The 17,998-nt window shown below is 38.4% G+C and overlaps 1 protein-coding gene across 1 annotated transcript in view; it reads left to right on the forward strand.

Annotated features, from left to right (window-relative positions):
- LOC107753653 (transcription initiation factor TFIID subunit 4-like) overlaps positions 1 to 17,633 on the forward strand; it is a 40,667-nt gene extending 23,034 nt beyond the window's left edge. The window contains exon 13 of the mRNA XM_016569859.1: positions 16,071 to 17,633. Within this exon, the coding sequence (XP_016425345.1) occupies positions 16,071 to 16,244 (174 nt within the window). The 3' untranslated portion in view covers positions 16,245 to 17,633. The remainder of the gene's footprint in view (positions 1 to 16,070) is intronic.
- Positions 17,634 to 17,998: the final 365 nt, after the last annotated feature.

The following is a 17,998-nucleotide window of genomic DNA, read 5'->3' on the forward strand; positions in this document are numbered from 1 at the left end:
AAATTCAAAATATTAATAAATACTATAATAGTATATAAATAATGCTAAAATAATCTGCATCTGATGTGTTAAATCTGTAATCTCTTGTTTCTCCAGTTGGCCTTTATTACTGCTTTAACAACCTCTCCGATGCCACGATTTTCATCATCATGTATGGCGTCACCAGCATGTACTTCTCAGCTGTGATGGTAAAACACTTTTACTTTATATTAGCCAAGATTTGAAGTCAGTTTATTAGCATTTCTTTTAACAAAGGAAGCTCTGACCCTAGTTTTATCTGTTCTGCTCAGGTGCGTCTCATGTTAGTCTTGGCTCCCGTCATGTGCATCCTGTCAGGCATCGGCGTTTCTCAGGTCCTCACCACCTACATGAAGAACCTGGATGTCAGCCGACCGGACAAGAAGTCCAAAAAGCAGCAGGACTCCACTTACCCTATCAAAAACGAGGTACGATCAATGCTCTTGATCTTTCTTAGTTTTCCTTACATCATTGGTTCATGCTGGGCTCTTATTGGTCCGTAGGTGGCAAGTGGGATGATTCTGGTAATGGCGTTCTTCCTCATCACATACACCTTCCACTCCACCTGGGTGACCAGCGAGGCATACTCCTCCCCGTCTATTGTGCTTTCCGCTCGCGGTGGTGACGGCAGCCGCATCATCTTCGATGACTTCAGAGAGGCGTATTACTGGCTCAGACACAACACACCGGAGGTCAGTGAGATCCGTCATGATGCTTGCTGACCCTCATAAACTTCCTGCTTCTTTTGATTCCAAGCATTTTTGCTTATCTCATATTACTTTTGTGTGTGCACAGGATGCTAAAGTCATGTCATGGTGGGATTATGGGTATCAAATAACAGCGATGGCCAATCGAACGATTCTGGTTGACAACAACACTTGGAATAACACTCACATCTCCAGAGTGGGTCAGGTGAGGATGTTGTTTTCTATAGTTTAAACTACAAAAATATAGTTTTACGGTTTACAGTTTTTATACTTTGGACATTTATAAAAAAAAAATTCTTCTTTGCAGGCTATGGCCTCCACTGAGGAGAAAGCCTATGAGATTATGCGAGAACTGGATGTTAGTTACGTCCTGGTGATCTTTGGTGGACTGACGGGATATTCATCTGATGGTATGGTATGATTCTTAATAGGGATGCACCGATGAATTGGCCGCCGATATTTATCGGCCGATTTTTTATTATTTTAAAGCCATCTGCATATCGGAAATAGCATGAAAAGGGCCGATACCGATGGTTTATTAATTAACTACATGGAGACAACGAGTTGTATGTCTGTTGCATAATCCAACGTTTTTCTCTGGGCAAAATGATTAAATACTTGCCAAAATAAAATCTGTACAAAATATAGTTTGTCAGACGGCATAGTACGGCCATATGCAAACGTGACGCTGACACATCCAACTAGTGAAATGCCTGCTCTCAGCTGTAAATTCATTATAGGTAAGTCGCAATGGCAATGCACCGGCGTTAGAGTTTATCCGAAGATATGTCACGAACCGCCAAGCATTAGGCCTACATTTAAGTGAAATGAATGGCAGGTAATATGCAGCTTTTTTGTTTGAAACCAGTGTAGAACACGGATTCACACAAGGTTACATCACGCACCTGCAGCGTTTCTGTGAACGGAGAAAACAGAATAAAACTATATAAGCTAAAAAAAAAAAAGGAATATATAGGCCTATACACAAAATATATTTCACTTAAATCATTAACAGATTAACAAAACGAAAGAAAAAAAATTGTGCTGAGTTTCGGATAATTGTAACGTGCTCCGAAGTTCACGAAAAAAAAAACGAGACGATAGAAAACTGTTTTACTTTATTTTGCAAAAGCTTTACAGTTTTGAATGATGTTTTGCTTCTATCTGTATGACAAACCAGCGTTGGTATGACCATAAATTACAGAGTAACAGTTGGGAAAACAATGCAGTGATCGTGTCGGTGCCTCACACGCACATACAACAAATTTTTGCTAATTTGACATCGCAGCCTGTTCATTATCAAAATAAAATACAGTTAAAGAAACATAAAAAGTTACACTGCTCAATTTAAATAGTCCGTAGTACAGTCTGTGCCGTTCAGTGTGACCAGCGCCTCAATGCTGATATAGCCTATATGTGAAGGATGATGTTTTACAATGATAATGTGAGTGAAGAACAAAGCCTATAGTTTACAAAATAAATAATAGGTTAGCATCCAGATACTTCGCGAATATGGAAACATTTGGATTCGTGCAGAATGAGAGAGGTAGGCTTCAGTTTCGTTACTAATTTAGGCTGTTTTTTTCCCTCTCAAAACGTTTATAGGAGTAGTGTTTTTTTATCCATGCTGAAACATTTTTAAATATCTTGAAAAAAATTATTTAATGTGTTTTATTGCCTTGACAGTTTTTTCTTTTGTTTAATACATTTGGTCTTTGGTAAATCTAGAAAAGATGATGCTGTATTGGCTATGACTAAGCTTTTTTTCTTTTTGAGTAAATTAAACGCTGTACTTTTATTATTATTATTATTATTGGCAAAGAAAAAGTTTTAAAAATAACGTTATTAACCAGTATGTTTTCTACTCAAACCAGTTTCACAGAGGAACGCAGGAACAGAAACGTTCAAATACCGATTCTGCTCTGAGTGAACCAATCTTTTTTTTTTCTCTCTCTCGTTTTTAAGCCCTGCTTTATGCAATTGACCAATATCGGTATCGGAATCAGCCAATAGTTGTTTGTTAAAATCGGTATCGGCCAAAAAAAATCCTATCGGTGCATCCCTAATAAAAAGTTTGACAGCAGTGTAAGAAGAAGAGCATTATTTAACATAAAAGAATGCCTTTAACATTATTTCTTCTCAGCTCATGGTAATAAGATGAAAATGTATGGCCATAACAAATGCCCCAACCAGTCACATGCTCACTACATTTTTTGCTTGAGCAAAGCTTATTTTTGCTAATTTAGTAAATCAAGCCAGTGTCATTTCAGTTCTGTGTAAATACTGTCTTCACATGCTGCTGCCCATGGCATATTATCAATAAGAGACGTGTCAGACGATATCGCACATAAACGATCATTACCACTATCAACAATAACAGTAGGGGCTGTGTTCTAATGACCCGCCACATGGCTTAGATCTTCTCTTTACTTGCATTGCAGCAATCTGCTGCTGTGAAGGGCACTAAATGTCCCTTTATGGAGAGCATAAATAACCAAATAAAAGCATTATTTCTGCTCTATGAATGCACTGCCGACCTCTTTCACTATGGATTACCTTCATCCACCCACATAAAACATAATCAAAACAGATCAGCAAACCTGATGCTTTCACGGATGAATTTTTGGCATCACAGGTAGGAACATTTGCATCTCACACGTCCAGAATGTAGGCAAATAGACGTCTTCTCTCTTCATTTTCAGCCCATCATTTCTGTCTTTCACATCCAACTCAACGTTGCCCTCGGCGGTGCCCCCTCCCAACTCGTGCGCAGAAGCTCACACACACCCCCTCAATGTGGAGCAAAGTGAATATGACTTTTCTAAAGGGGTCGGTCCTCACCCAGGGGTCCGTGGCTGGGCCTGCTCTGAAGGGTCCAGTCAGAGATTTCATCTCCACAGCAATGTGCCTGAAGGGCAGCATGGCCCGAAGCGGGAGGCAGCCATGTCATAATGGCTCCACTCATTCTTCCCACACCCCCGCGTCCTGACAGCAAAATACCTCGTCCTTGCTCCCCGTTCGCTTCTAAATAAAAGCTTCCTGCGGTGTCATTCTGCAGGGATCTTCATCGGGATAAAATGCTCAAGTTCTTGTTTGCAGCGGTTGAGGAAAGGGTGGCGTTTTCTGCTTGCTCTTTGTCTGGCCTCAACGTCCTCGAGGCGTTTTGTTGTTTGATTGCTATTCCGTCTGTCTTTGGGTTGATGAAGCATTTAGACCAGAGGGCAGCCCTGCAGGACTGCTCGAGGGTAGATTAGTCACAAGGGCAGGTGATGAGGACGTTTCTGAAGGGCGAGTTGTAGGGCACGCTGTAATAAAGGCCGCTGAGTTCCTGTGGGCCTGCATACCAGACTGAGCCTATGGGCAGATCACACATGAGGGTTCAGAGTTGAGCTGTCCTAACATAGGCAGCCCATATTAACATGTTCATCCCAGTCCTGAGGCCAGAGAGATGGAGAGGACGACGGATTGAGAAACAATCCATGTGGAAAAAGAGGAAGAGAAGATGTTTTTGTACTGTGTCTGGTGCTTTTCTTGTTTTATTTATTATTTTATTGTTATAGTTCTTGAAAATCGCCATGATTCTTGATACCAATGAACCATGAGTCTTCTTGGCCCGTAACATGTTGAGGACAAGTAAGGATGGGTTCTAAATTTAAAAGAATAGCTGAGTCCAATTGCCTACGCTAAAGTGCCCTTTCGGTCTGGTCTATGTGCCCCCGGACCGTGATTTCTACCGAGAAATCAACAACCACCAACCACCCACCCTCCCCCCCTATTTTTGGGTGAACTATCCCTTTAACCATGTGCTTATAATAAACAATGTTAGTGTGTGTTGGTATGGATGCTTCCTAATATAGGAAGAATTATAGTGATTCTTGACGCCAACCAAACCACGAGCACCTTCTCGGTCTGCATACATGCCGTAAGTGTAACATGTTGGTCTTAACTTTCAGCTCAAGTCGAAAAAAGCGAGTATTGTGAAAAGGAAAAATTGAGATGGAAAGCAAGAAGAAATGTATCTCTCGTACAAAAAAACGAAGGATGGATATACGGTTGCCCTTCCCTGCAGCAGAATTAACAGGCATCACATGGAAAACAATCTCAGCCCCGGCTATGAAAGAGAGGAGAGGGCCATTAAAAGCAGCTTGAAGGGATGGACTGGACCCAATATCACTAAAGCAAGCTCTCACTCACTGAAGTGAGGGCTCGCTCACAGGCAAAGCACCGTGCAGAGTTCTATAGCCACAATTAAAATCTCCCCCTCTGCCAGATCGGCCAGAGGGCAGAGACTGAATGGGGGGAGGGAGGGGGACGTTGGGGCAGACATGGAATACCAAAGGCAGATTGAAATGTGTAGCCAGTAATGAGCACTACCAAAGTTCAGCTTTTGCAGCGGTGGCATGGAGTTTAAACATTACCAGTCATTGAACTGAGAGTGTGCTCTTGTTCAGTATGTATCGTTAAATGGGCTGTTCACCCAAAAATGAACGTCCTGTCATCATTTGCTCACCTTCATGTTGTTCTAAACCTATATGACTTTATTTTCTGGACCTCAAAGACAAATTGCAGATAGGGACACACAGTAGATCAATACTTTTTTTATTTAGTAATGGTATCGATTGATATTGTCGGATATTTCATTATTTCAGCTAATTTTCCTAATTTTTACATTTAGGTTACCCTTTGCTGTCATCTAATACGCACCTGCTGGTGTGAAATGAAGTTTCACCTCGTCTATTTTTAAATTATCTATTATCTATTAAATTATTACTATGTTTTTTTTTCATCAGAATATCATAACTCAATCTTTTGGTGAAACTAGAGAACAAAATTCTCTTTGGTGGCTAATGCCGGACTTCTCCAGTCATTTCGTCTGCTTAAACGCCGCCCTTTCTTACGATCAACTGCATCTAACTCTCATTCAGATCAGCCTCCTCCAGTTCAACAACTGTTCGATAGTACCATGTCCCCGTCCCTAATCTTTTGCTCAGATGTATGTTGCAATACTTCAGCAAATAAAAAATATATATCCTGAATTCACTGAATCCAAATGATTTTACTAGACTAGTACTAAAATTTTAATATCGGCTCATTGGTATTGACAGAATTTTAATATCAGTGCATCCCTATTTGCATAATGTCCAGAGCTCTTTTTCATAACGAGAACTGCCACTGTTCAACTTATTTTAAGTAGTCTTAAGCCATACAATAGCTTTTTTTTTGTCAGGGAAAAGACTGAAATTTAAGTTTTGTACCGAAAGTCTTTGTTCTCAAATCTTTTTTGCACCCTTGTTCTATTCGGTTAAGTAATTTGTCAGAATGTAATTTTATTAACATAAATCTAATAAATGTCTTATTGCTTTAGATGTCTGTTCCTCAGGTTCCCAGTAGGCTCCCATTTTCAGTCTCTACATGCCTTCACCTTGGCTTACACATCATTCTTTATCTTTGTGGTTTGCTACCGTTGTGTAAAGTTATATCATTAATATAAAATTCACACAGATTCTCTTGTTTCCTGTGGCAGATTTTGCCGGTTGATTGGAGCTCCAGTGTTTTTTCATGCGCGGTGATGTGATGAGTCTTGTGTGTGCTATCTGTGGGTTATATGCATGTGTTTTGACATGATAAGAAGGAGCATGAAGAGTCTGTTATCAGTTTGTAGGGGTTGCGTGGAATAACATAATGCCAAGAATTGCCTCTTTCTGACCTCAGGCTATCATTGCAAGAAGAGGAAGGTCTTTGTTAGTGGTTAGGGCTTTGCAAGAGTGATGATGTGTTCTGTTTTCCTTAATTTTATATTGATCAACTCCTGCTTTGACAGGCATTTTTTCATCCAATATATTAAGGGAGGTCAAATTGGGTTTATTTGTTCGACCCAGATAAATCCTAGTGTCAGACTGAAAAGGATTTTAAATTGGAGGGCTATTTACGGTCTTGTTGTTTTCAGGTAAAATTCGACTGAAGATATGTCAGAAATATTATCATTTATTGGAGCCAGATATTGGAATGATATTCTTATTGTATTATGCAATTTATAGTGATTTTATAACCATTAAATATTTATTTGAAGATCTGAATATTGTTTCATTGTGGTAAATAAATGTAATGCTAACTTTTGTTATAAACATCATCAATCAGTTTTGACCCACAACACATAATAGAAAGCTTTGAAGTCAATGAACACTCGATGGACTTACTGTAGATTGTACAGGGAGTTGACAAAATGGAAAATCCCTTGCAGTATGTAGCTATGATCAAATGAAGAGCAGGGCCTCCAGAACATTTTCAGTTCTTCTTGGAATACTGTTAGAAAACACTTGAAGTGTGAGGAGTGAAATATTGCAGCATTCTCCATCAGGAAAAGTGCCTTGAAGGATGAAGGAGATGGAATTTGCTATTCCTACTGTGTGCTTTAGAACTTCACATGATGGTTCAATGATGCTCAGATTGGCAACTTGGGCAGACTATAAATGCATTTGACCTTATCTTGGCTTCAAACGTAACATCTAATTGTATACCTGTCTGGATGTAGGAGAAGAGAAGAAACACGGCTCGTCAGAACATGTTTTTTTTCCCATTGCTCTGGGGTTTGTGTGTTGTTTTTGCTCCAGTTTAAGCATCTTTTGTTGTACTTTTGCACTTACAGAATGGCAGCCCTACCATATGTTTCAATTTTCATGACCCGTTCATGTTCAGCTTGCCTGAGACATGCCGTTTTTTTGTTGTTGTTGTCTTGTTTGCATAGATGCTCCTAACATAGCACCCTTTCGTCTTTATGTACCTGTTAACAGCTAATGAAGATTCTGTGGGGTGTTTGGTGAGACAAATAAGGTGTTCTACATTTAGTTCCAATAATAACATCACAATAGCCCTCAAAGAGGAATGTTTCCAGCCATCGACTCTTTTAGAATGCAAGTGCATGCTTTTCGCCAGCTTATAATGATGCCCCACTATTTTGCCCACATCAATGAAAAAGCATTCGGCTCCGTCAACAAAGTCAAGCCCTTGGCGCTTTTAAGATGCCCATCTCAGAAATTAATTACCTCCCTTGTTAATCTTTGCTAATTAAAATGGTAAGTTTATTGGTTCATGATGGCCGTGGAAGGACAACACTCACCAAGTTCCCTCCAACTGCAAGAGTTTTGAGAAAGTTGGCTTGAGTGGCGCCAATCAGAACAAGGAGGCTCTTTTGAATACATTGGCCTGATATAGCTGTTTCTACCTCAATAATTTCACTTTTGTTCTCACATATGGTGACATCCTTTGTTTCTTCTGTTTGTTTTGTGAAGAAAGGAAACAGTTGGTCCAAGATTAGCTGCAGAGGTTGCCTACATGTAGACTAATCCATTAGTGTGGATAGGTTATTGGCTTCCTTTCTGCTGCTCAAATGGAAACCCATTAACGGAGGTAATGTGTGCCTCTGGCGAAGCCCATGGGCGCGGAGGCAGTGGAGGGTGTATCTCTCATGGAGCAAACACACACTGGTGTTTAGAAGACCAAATATTTCTTTCAGTGTCACTTTCTTGCTCTCGTTATTTTGCGTTATTTTTTTATGCTTGTCCTTCTTTAACTCTTTTCTTTGTCTTTTACTCTATATATCTCTTACTTTCAACAGTTTTCTCTTTCTCTCTCTCTCTTGCTCTTTTGCTTTCTCCTGACGCTCTCTGGCTGACACTGGCTTGGGTACAGAGTCACATTGATCTGTGAAAAATCCTTCAGGCAATCATGAAATATTAAATTCAAGTCGTACTCTACCACTTCTCTCCTTTCTCTCTCTCTCGTTCTCTCTCTCTCTATCGCTTTCCTTCCCGTTTCTCTGTGTCCTTGCTTGCATTTAGTTTATTCACACTCCATTTCATCAGTTGGAACAAGTTACAACCTCACATAAGTCACACAGGCTGATCTCTATCTGTGTTTTAAGCATTAGCATCTAAACCTAAAATGTAAATCTTACTGGAGTTTATTAACCAGAACACAGTCGCAAATCACGCGGTCTTATCCAAGGATTCAATAGCGTTCATTAGTTGATATCATAAGAATAAAAATAAAATGCCTTTGATTCTACTTTATGTACATCATGTGATTTCCTTTTAATTATTTGTTTTTTTATTTTTTAGATTGACAGTTGCTATATGTTTCGTCACTTGGTATACACATTGTGGTTGTGGATTTCTTCAGTTCTATTTATCATTTGCTATTTCATTATACGTGATATTTGTGTATATATTTTTAAAAAAGTATAAATACTAATTATTATTATTATTTTACATTTACTGTTGGAATTTCCACAGTTGTTTTCATCAGGGTTGTACACTGTAGCACAATTGTGAGTATTGATTATTTCTTTGTAAATTATGGTTGTAAATTTCTTCATATACTATTTATATTTGTATTAAATTGCATTTAAGGAAAAAGAGTGCAGATCTGTTGATAGTTTAAATAGTAAAAACAACTGTGGATCTTAATGGTTATATACATTGTGGTCTTGGATTTCCTGCGGGGGTTTTTTTTAAGTTTACGTTTTTCTTTTTCCCCCACTCCCAGAGATCTCTGGTTGGTTGTGTAAATAATCTGTTTCATATTACCGCAATGACCCTCTGTGTATGTAGAAGCCAGAGGGGTATTGGCACCATCTCGGCTTTCCCTCTTGATTCCCTCAAGCTGTTCAGCTACCATTACAGCTCATACTATTGCCGTTTATACATTGTGTTCATTCTGGGTTGAAACACAGTAGGCATGCATTTTGCTTTTCGTAAAGTGACAACAACATTATGTACAGTGGGTACGGAAAGTATTCAGACCCCCTTAAATTTTTCACTCTTTGTTATATTGCAGCCATTTGCTAAAATCATTTAAGTTAATTTTTTTTCCTCATTAATGTACACACAGCACCCCATATTGAGTATAAAACACAGAATTGTTGACATTTTTGCAAATTTATTAAAAAAGAAAAACTGAAAAATGCTCAGTATTTAGTAGAAGCACCCATTTGATCTAATACAGCCATGAGTCTTTTTGGGAAAGATGCAACAAGTTATTCACATTTAAGGGGGTCTGAATACTTTCCGTACCCACTGTATATTAAATCCATTCCAATGATAAACAAAATGTCATATCAACTTATTTTGAGAGTTATACAAGACACAAAATCTGCATTAGTGCAGACATTCACCACCCTGTCCACTTTAAATGAAACATTTTTGTACTCCAAACTAAGAGAGTGTTTTAAAGACCATCGTGGTACAGTCTTTGTTGAGCTGCTTCATGTGTTTGTATAGCATTGCCCTCAAGCTTAATGTGTACCTTGTAGCCATGTAAGCTGTTGACAAGTGCTGTGTTTTTTTTTGTACAGGCAACACAATGTGGGAGAGCTGTTTGAATTGCAGGCAGATGTAGGCAGAATGTTGGTTCTCCCGCAAGTGCTGCTTGAAGCATCCCGGTTCTTTGTGCTGAGAGAGTGAAAGAGGGCAAGAAAGGGATATGCTGCTTCTAAAACGTGTGCAGAATAGTTGTGAATCTGCAGCGTGGATATTTACCACACAAATTCGAAAGACTTATGTTGCCAGAGTGTCAAATTAGACACTTAAATTAAGCTTAAAACTGGAATAAAACAGAGTTGGAGAGGTCTGGTGGAGATGTCAACTAGGGCTGCACGATTGACAAAAATCATAATTGTCGATTATTCCCTTGAAATTGTAATTGCGATTATTAATTACGATTATCACAATTTACATTGAATGATGTTTATACCATTGTTTGATGCAACTGCATGCTGTATTTTTATATGAAAATAAACAAGCTGAAAACACTCTAACTGAAAAACCTTTAGTGCTTTTCTGTAGTATTAAGCCTCAAATGTCAAATATACATCGGATTGGTTTCTTTAAATTATAAAAAAGTAAAAATATGAATGGTATTATAATGTTATACTAAAACTAAAACAATGGAAAAACCCTTAAGATAACATGTAGAAAGAAAAAAACATATCTTAAGCGTGCAGAATAACATAAGTGGACTTTGAACAATTAATTGCCACTTTGAACGATTACGTAATTGTGGCATCCATAATAGTAATCGCGATTAGAAATTCGATTAATTGTGCAGCCCTAATGTCAACTCCCACAGCCCAGATGAATCGCAGTATGTGGCACCTTCTGACATCCTCTGACCCAAGTGTTTGGCACACATGCCGCACTTTTGCATTGCTTTCGAGATTTTCCCAGTGGTTTCTGAGGCTGATTTAGACTGAAATGGCATTCGTCATATATTTGATGGTTATTAGCAATAATTATGGCAGGTTTGAGAACTTACATTGATAAATGCCAATGATAGATGCTTGGTCCATTGCCTAAAACATGCTGTATTTGGGGTACTGAAGACTTGAAGTGGGTTTTTTTTTTTTTATTGAAAATGTGGCAAGCTACCACCAAGTACACCCAGAAATTTACACTAGCAAACAAATAACATGGTAAAAAACACCTAGAACACCTAACATGTTTTATATGGTTGTTAGGAGTATTCTGGGTAATTTTAGCATTTGTTTATGTAGTTTCTAAGGTATTTCTATGGTTATTTGGATCCAGAACACCCTAGAAACTGCATAGCAACATGGTAAAACCATTTAAAATACCCAATAAAGGTCCAGAATATCAGTTGTCTTCACAGCATCTAGTTTTATCTGCTTTTTAGATTCATCAGTGTTTGAAGCTATCAATTTGATTCTTTTACTAAAGGTTGAAGAAAACAACCCATCTGAAAAGTATTTGTTGGTGTTTTGGGTTCAGGGTTGATTAAGGGTTTGTGGTAGTATCTTCACCAGTTGAGCTAGCATGCATACATTATGCTACATTTTGTTGTGTCTGTAGTTAATTATGTGGTGAGGTAATGATGGAACACCACAAAGCCTTGTGTTTTGGTTGGGATTTTATCCCAGCTCTGGCCCTCAGCTCCTCAACTTTACTGGAGGCAAAGGAACTGCAGCTTTGCCACTATGTCTCTAATTAGAAAATCCCCTTCCCCAAAGCAAGACTTTTTAATTATGTGTAGTGTCAACTAGTTTACAGATTTAATCCATGGTTAATACATACCAAATCACAAACTGGGATTGTGTCTTAAATGGGCTGGAAAAATGACCAGAGCCTTATACTCTTGTGCTGTCCTTTTAGACAGTAGCTTTCGTAGCACCATCTTACACTTTCTGGAGCAATAGCATATAAGAACTATTTTGGGTTCCCCAAAGAATCTTTCAGTGAACAGTTCTTAAAAGAACTGTTTTTTCTTTGTGTAAAGAGCATTTTAATTATCTAAAGAACCTTTATTCACTTTAAAGAACCATTGAGGTTCCATAGATGTTAAAGGTTCTTCATGGAACCATCGATGCCAATAAAGAATTTTATTTTTTAACAGTGTATGCGACCCTAACTCTGCATCTTCTTGAATGAGAAAACCATGAAGACGTTGTGGTTGAAGTGGCCTGTTTTGAAACCCAGCCATGTCTCTCATAGTTTTATAATTGCACAAGATTAGATGGTCCTGGATCAAAGTAAAAGGCCGGCATCAAAAAGCTGGCTAGTATAGGGTTAAAGTGAAGTAGAGCAGGGTTGCGTAGCCCCAGGCGGCAGTTCTGCAGAGACTGGGCTGTGTTCGTGCAGAGGCAAGGCGAGTCATTTCCCCAAACGCTGGAGACACACAGCACCCTCAGGCACTCTCTAACCTTTAGAGGCCAGAAGTGCTCACAGTCGTTTGGAGGAATAAGGTGGAGTAATAAGGTTTTTTTCCCTCTCATTTTGTCTGGAGAGGGTTTTCTCTGTGGTGGTTTGGTCACTTTGAGTTGAAGGGCTTCTCAATTCTAGGGTAGCTTTGGAGCAACGCTGCTTGTGCTTGTTTTGAAGATTTTAAGACCTTTACGTCTGGTTGAAGGATACGTTTCATGCCGTTCTGCTCAATTCATGGCTTTCAGAAACCTACAAGTGTAAGCTGCCTCATCTCTTCAGGGTTTGGAGTCAGTTCCTCTGGAGGTGTTTGCTGTCCTACACACAGTGAACACACGCAAACACAACTCAAGGGTATACAACACACTTTAACCCTAATGACACTCGAAAAGATAGCTTGTGTACCCTACACATTCCACTCCACAGCTAATGTGGTTTAAAAAAATACATTTCTCTCAGCGCCTGGGGCACGTTAATGCTCACATCTGTAATATATTCATCCATATCTTTACACATTTATGCAGGCTTAACAAGCTCCATCTCTAACGCACCACTAGGATAGTGGCAAAATGCCCTGAGCGTGTTCACCCACACATGCTAACTGTGAAATGCTGTCTTCCTGTACTGCAATGTCGAGTTGAGCAAGTACAACTGTCTCTTACTAAAGGCTAGAGTTTAGGTGGTTATATATTGGATTTTTATTTTAAAAAATGAATTCATTTACTGATAATGTCTGTTTTGCTTTTTGTTATTTTATTATGGGTCAGTGATAAGTGTCCATGATAAAAAAAAATAAAAATAAAATAAAAAAAACTTAGAAATGTACTCTGTATTCATTAGTTTCAATTTATTGATTCATAATGTCATGTGGTGTAACCGTCGTGTAAAAAGTACATGTGAATGTACACATAATTATACATCTTATTTATTTTTTCATTTAAGTTTTTTTAAAGATAAAAAGTATGTTTTGTAAATGTCATGAATTATTAATTTATAAATTTTGGGGAGTCACATCACAACATTTTACAATCTGATTTAAACTTGCCTTGTCATAAAAAGATCAAATTATCAAATATTAGCTTTTATTTTTAAACTTTTCAGTTTATTTTAGTTTTAAGATTTTTTTTACATTTTATTTGTTTGTTTGTTTTATTCTTAGTTTTTGTTTATGTATTTGGTTTTATTTCAGTTTTAGTAATTTTAGTACTTAAAAACAAAAATTAGAAATGTTTCCATGGCAACTAACTTTAATCTAATTTTTTTTTTTTTATAGTTTTACGACCAAAAATATAAATTGAATTTTAATTAAGAATGGAAAAACCTGTTCATTGTAGATAAGGTGTATTCAAGTCATTGCATATATTAATTACATTTTGAAGAAATTGTAATATCCAAAATATGTGCATCATGTCATGGACCCATTTATTTGAAATCACTAAATGCAGCGGGTCTGTTTTTAAGAAGTGTTTGTTGACTATTGCGTGACATTGCATCGGATGTGAAATCACTAGCTCATGTTGTTGTCTCCGCGCACACATACGACATCCAGTGCTCTGCATTGATTTCAGGTTTATTTAAGTGTGTGCAAAATGTAACCAGAGGCTTACTATCACTTGATCGCTTGTACTGAACTTCCTGGAACGGTCTCTTCTGGGTGTGGCTATGAGTGAAAATTTTGGCATTAATCTCTAATTTCAGTTTTGCATTTCATTCTTCCCTTAAAGTGCTCCTGACAATTTTCAAATAATGACCTAACATTAACAACGTACAAGACCGCGCACCGACCTGCCCACGTAAACATGTCTTGAGCTTTGCCAGCCCTGGGTGTGTGTGAGAGTGGGAATCATTCAGGGTGTGTAAGAGCATGTATGAGGGTGATATAGATCCCACAATGCTGCAGGTTGTTTCTGTAGGGTGTGGTGTGTGTTTTGTGCCCAGAGGCCGTCTTACACCTTCTCACGTATACTTAGTATTCAGTGAAGGCTGGAGACCCTAACCTCATTCCAGCCGACTGATGTCACGCTATAGACCCCCTGTACGGCTGATGAATACGATACACATGCCATCTTCCTCCCTCCTCCTGGAAATTAGATGGAAGGGCTTTTCCCTCGAGGTGGACTGTGTAAATAATCTTAATGTGGCGACGGCTGGTCGCAAGCGCTCCGTTTCGTTGTCTTGACTAAGCGTAGATTTTATTTTAATGATCTTTATTGTTTTTCATAAGACTTTCGGTTTGATCTCACTCTTGCGCACTCATTTGTTTAGTGGAGTCTGAAGGTGAAGCGCTTTGAGATACTGTGGTTGAGATCAAAAGTCTGCTGCCCGGGGCGTGAGGTGTGGTTCTCTAGCCTCCAGCTGAGAACAGATGATCACATGTTGTGCAGGTGTGCTGACAAACACACAAAAGCACAAAAACCAGAGGATCTTTGACGACTGCTAGGTCTTTATTGGCAAAATGCTCGCATTATGGAATCAAAGCAAGGCTGGGCTGGTTTTTCTCAGATTTAAGTAGCACAAAGACTTTAATTTTGGGTGATTTGAATTTTTGACTTTTAAATAAAGCTAAAACCATGTGAACCAATCTAATTTTTGTCTAAAAATGTGCCTTTTTACTATTGTAAATTTACACAAAAAAATCTGACCTAATTCTAAGTTTGAAAATAATAATAATAATAATGATAATAAATTGTTACAATTTAAAATTTAACACAAAACACCTGATTGAATCTTTGAGAATTAAAGTTACATATATTTTTTTATTTTATTGAATTTATTTTCTATGGAAGCCTGTTTACGCCACTGAATAAAAAAAAAGTTAATTGCAACTTTTTATCTCACAATTCTGACTTTATTACAATTGTGAGATATAAACTCGTAATTGTGGATAATAAAGTCAGAATTGTGAGAGATAAACTGGCAATTCTGACTTTCTCTCTCAGAATTGCATTATATAAACTCACAATTGTGAGTTATAAATTTCAGTTCTGAGGGGAAAAAGATAAACGATTAACTCGAGATAAAAAGTCAGAATTGCGAGGAAAAAAAGTCTGATGTCTGTTTTTCTTTTTTTTTTCTTTTTTTTGTTCAGTGGCGGAAACGGGCTTCCATAATTTTCTACTGTTTTAAATTGAATAATAAAAAAAACTGGGAAAACCTTTTCCTGGGAAAACTAGGTTGCTGTTGGAAGAGGTGTTAGTGAGGCCATATGGTCTGTGTGGGTCCTAACGCCCCAGTATAGTGATGGGGACACTATACTGTAAAAAGCACCGTCCTTCGGATGAGACGTTAAACCGAGGTCCTGACTCTCTGTGGTCATTAAAAATCCCAGGATGTCCTTCGAAAAAGAGTAGGGGTATAACCCCGGCATCCTGGCCAAATTTGCCCATTGGCCTCTGACCATCATGGCTTCCTAATCATCCCCATATATGATGATTGGCTTCATCACTCTCCCCTTGTCCAAATACCCACACTTGCGGTCTTGGCCACTTGAGAGCGCGTGCGTGCGACAGGAAGTAAGTGTGCAAGTCTGTCCCATGTCTTCAAAATGCCAAAGTGCAGTGCCCTTAACGCACACTAAATATATAAAAAATGAGTGAACAATGACCTAATCAATTCTTTCCTTATTCCCTTTCAGTTTCCTGTGGGCTCCTCCGGATCAGCGACCGGTTCTACCTCATCCTCCACATCCTCAGTCCGGCAGACCTGGCAGCGCATTACCCGGGTCAACCTCAGGGACTTGATCTTCTGCTTGGAGCAGGAGCGAACCACAGCCAGGTCCATGCTGCTCTACAAGGCCCTTCTGAAGTAGCACTGATCCAGTGAGATGGATGAGATCATCCACGCTAATGGTACTCCACCTGCTTGACTCTCAGTAATATGTTCAAGTCTTCCTCTCCTTCTCTGCATTCATCTCCGGTCTGTGCCTTCAGACTCACCTGTGGCATGTACTCTTTGTGTCATAACGAGCACGTTGCTGTAAATCTTCCAAACGTAGGCATTCTGGAGATGAGAAGGTTCTGGAAAAACCGGCGGCGGCTGTGGACACCATGTGATTTATTTATTTTTTATTTTTCCCCTTTTGGGTCACCCTTTTATGGTTTTATGTCCCCTTTGTTTTGGATTAATGAGCCATCATTTTGAGCAATGTTGATCTTTTTATTCATTAACTTGAACTGGTTTTACGTTTCAGGATAGAGATTGAGATTTGTTTTTTATAAATAGCGGCTGGACTTGTTTTTAACCGAAAGCCTCATTTGCAATAGAGACACTGGAAATGTGAATGCAAAGTTCCTGGTTTTAGAGGTCTAACGAGTCTGGAGTATTTTTAGTAACTTATAAGTAGCGCATCTTTAAGTCTCTGAGGATCCGTGTGGATGTTTTGGGGTTCTTTTGTTACTGATTTATGCAAAATGAAGAAACTCTGTGTTGTAAAACACTGACTGTCTTTCATCCTATTGGATGGTCTTTTGAAATTCAGTGACAGTTTTGTCTCGCACACTCAGTGTGGGGTTATAGGTGTGTACGGTTTCACTAGTGTCTGCATTAAGTATACTGTGAAATGGTGCCTTACGTGGCCCTCCTGGGGCACCATTGTTTTTAATCAAATCCACGGCATGGAATTATCTAATATGCTAATACTAATATGCATCGCTTCACCAACGATTCTAGAGCAGGATCTCTCGTAACTTATTTGTGGAGAAATGGCAGGTTGTTCATATTGTTCATTTGACTATTTTTTTAAATACGTTCAAAATGAGGTGGCTTTGACAGACTGCAGTAATGATTTTAAAATACTAATGTCGCATTTTGGATCATGTACTTTTGTGTTTGAAATCAAGTTCATTATAAATTTGGTATCTGCCATTGGGCATTATTTTATGTCAAGTACTGAATATTTGTATATTGCCCTTTATGACATGCAGTAGGAGAAGAAATGACGTGTTCAACATTGACATTTTGGAGCTGTACAGATGTATGTTGGGAGACAGTCAGCGTTCATGTCGTGTGCAATGATTCCTTTGAGATCTGAGGCAAAATCTTTTTCCATCTCTCAGATTGGTTTTCATTCGTATTGTTTGTGCTGGCGTTTAGACAAACAGTATTGTTGATAAAGGGATTGTCTTTTGTGTAAAAAACATCTATTAGAATTTCTATTTTTGCTAAATTTAACAATTTTTGAATGTTTGGTTGGTTTGGAAAAAAGCAAAAAAAGCATCTCTATTAAATTTGTACTTTTGTAAAAGAATAAAGTTCCTAATTATATTCTGCCAAGACTTTCTTTAATGTTGTTTTACATTTAATGTGTCAAACTTCTCAACAACATAACCAGAAAGTAAAGGATCAAATAAATGTGGCCTGATTTCTGGGACATTTTTTTTTTCCTGTTCACAGCTGAGTGAAAACTCAATCGGGTGAGGCTGTATTCTGGTGTTTACCGCCCACATTTCATGATTCAGTCCATTTCTGATTAAAAACGTCAAGTCCTGCCCTCCTTTTTTTTGTAGTTGATTATTTTGTTCAGAAAATTAATGCTGTTATTGATCTTATTGGGAACTATTCATC

Source organism: Sinocyclocheilus rhinocerous, unplaced genomic scaffold, assembly GCF_001515625.1.
Source record: "Sinocyclocheilus rhinocerous isolate Xijiao unplaced genomic scaffold, SAMN03320098_v1.1 scaffold200, whole genome shotgun sequence".
Lineage (NCBI taxonomy): Eukaryota > Metazoa > Chordata > Actinopteri > Cypriniformes > Cyprinidae > Sinocyclocheilus > Sinocyclocheilus rhinocerous.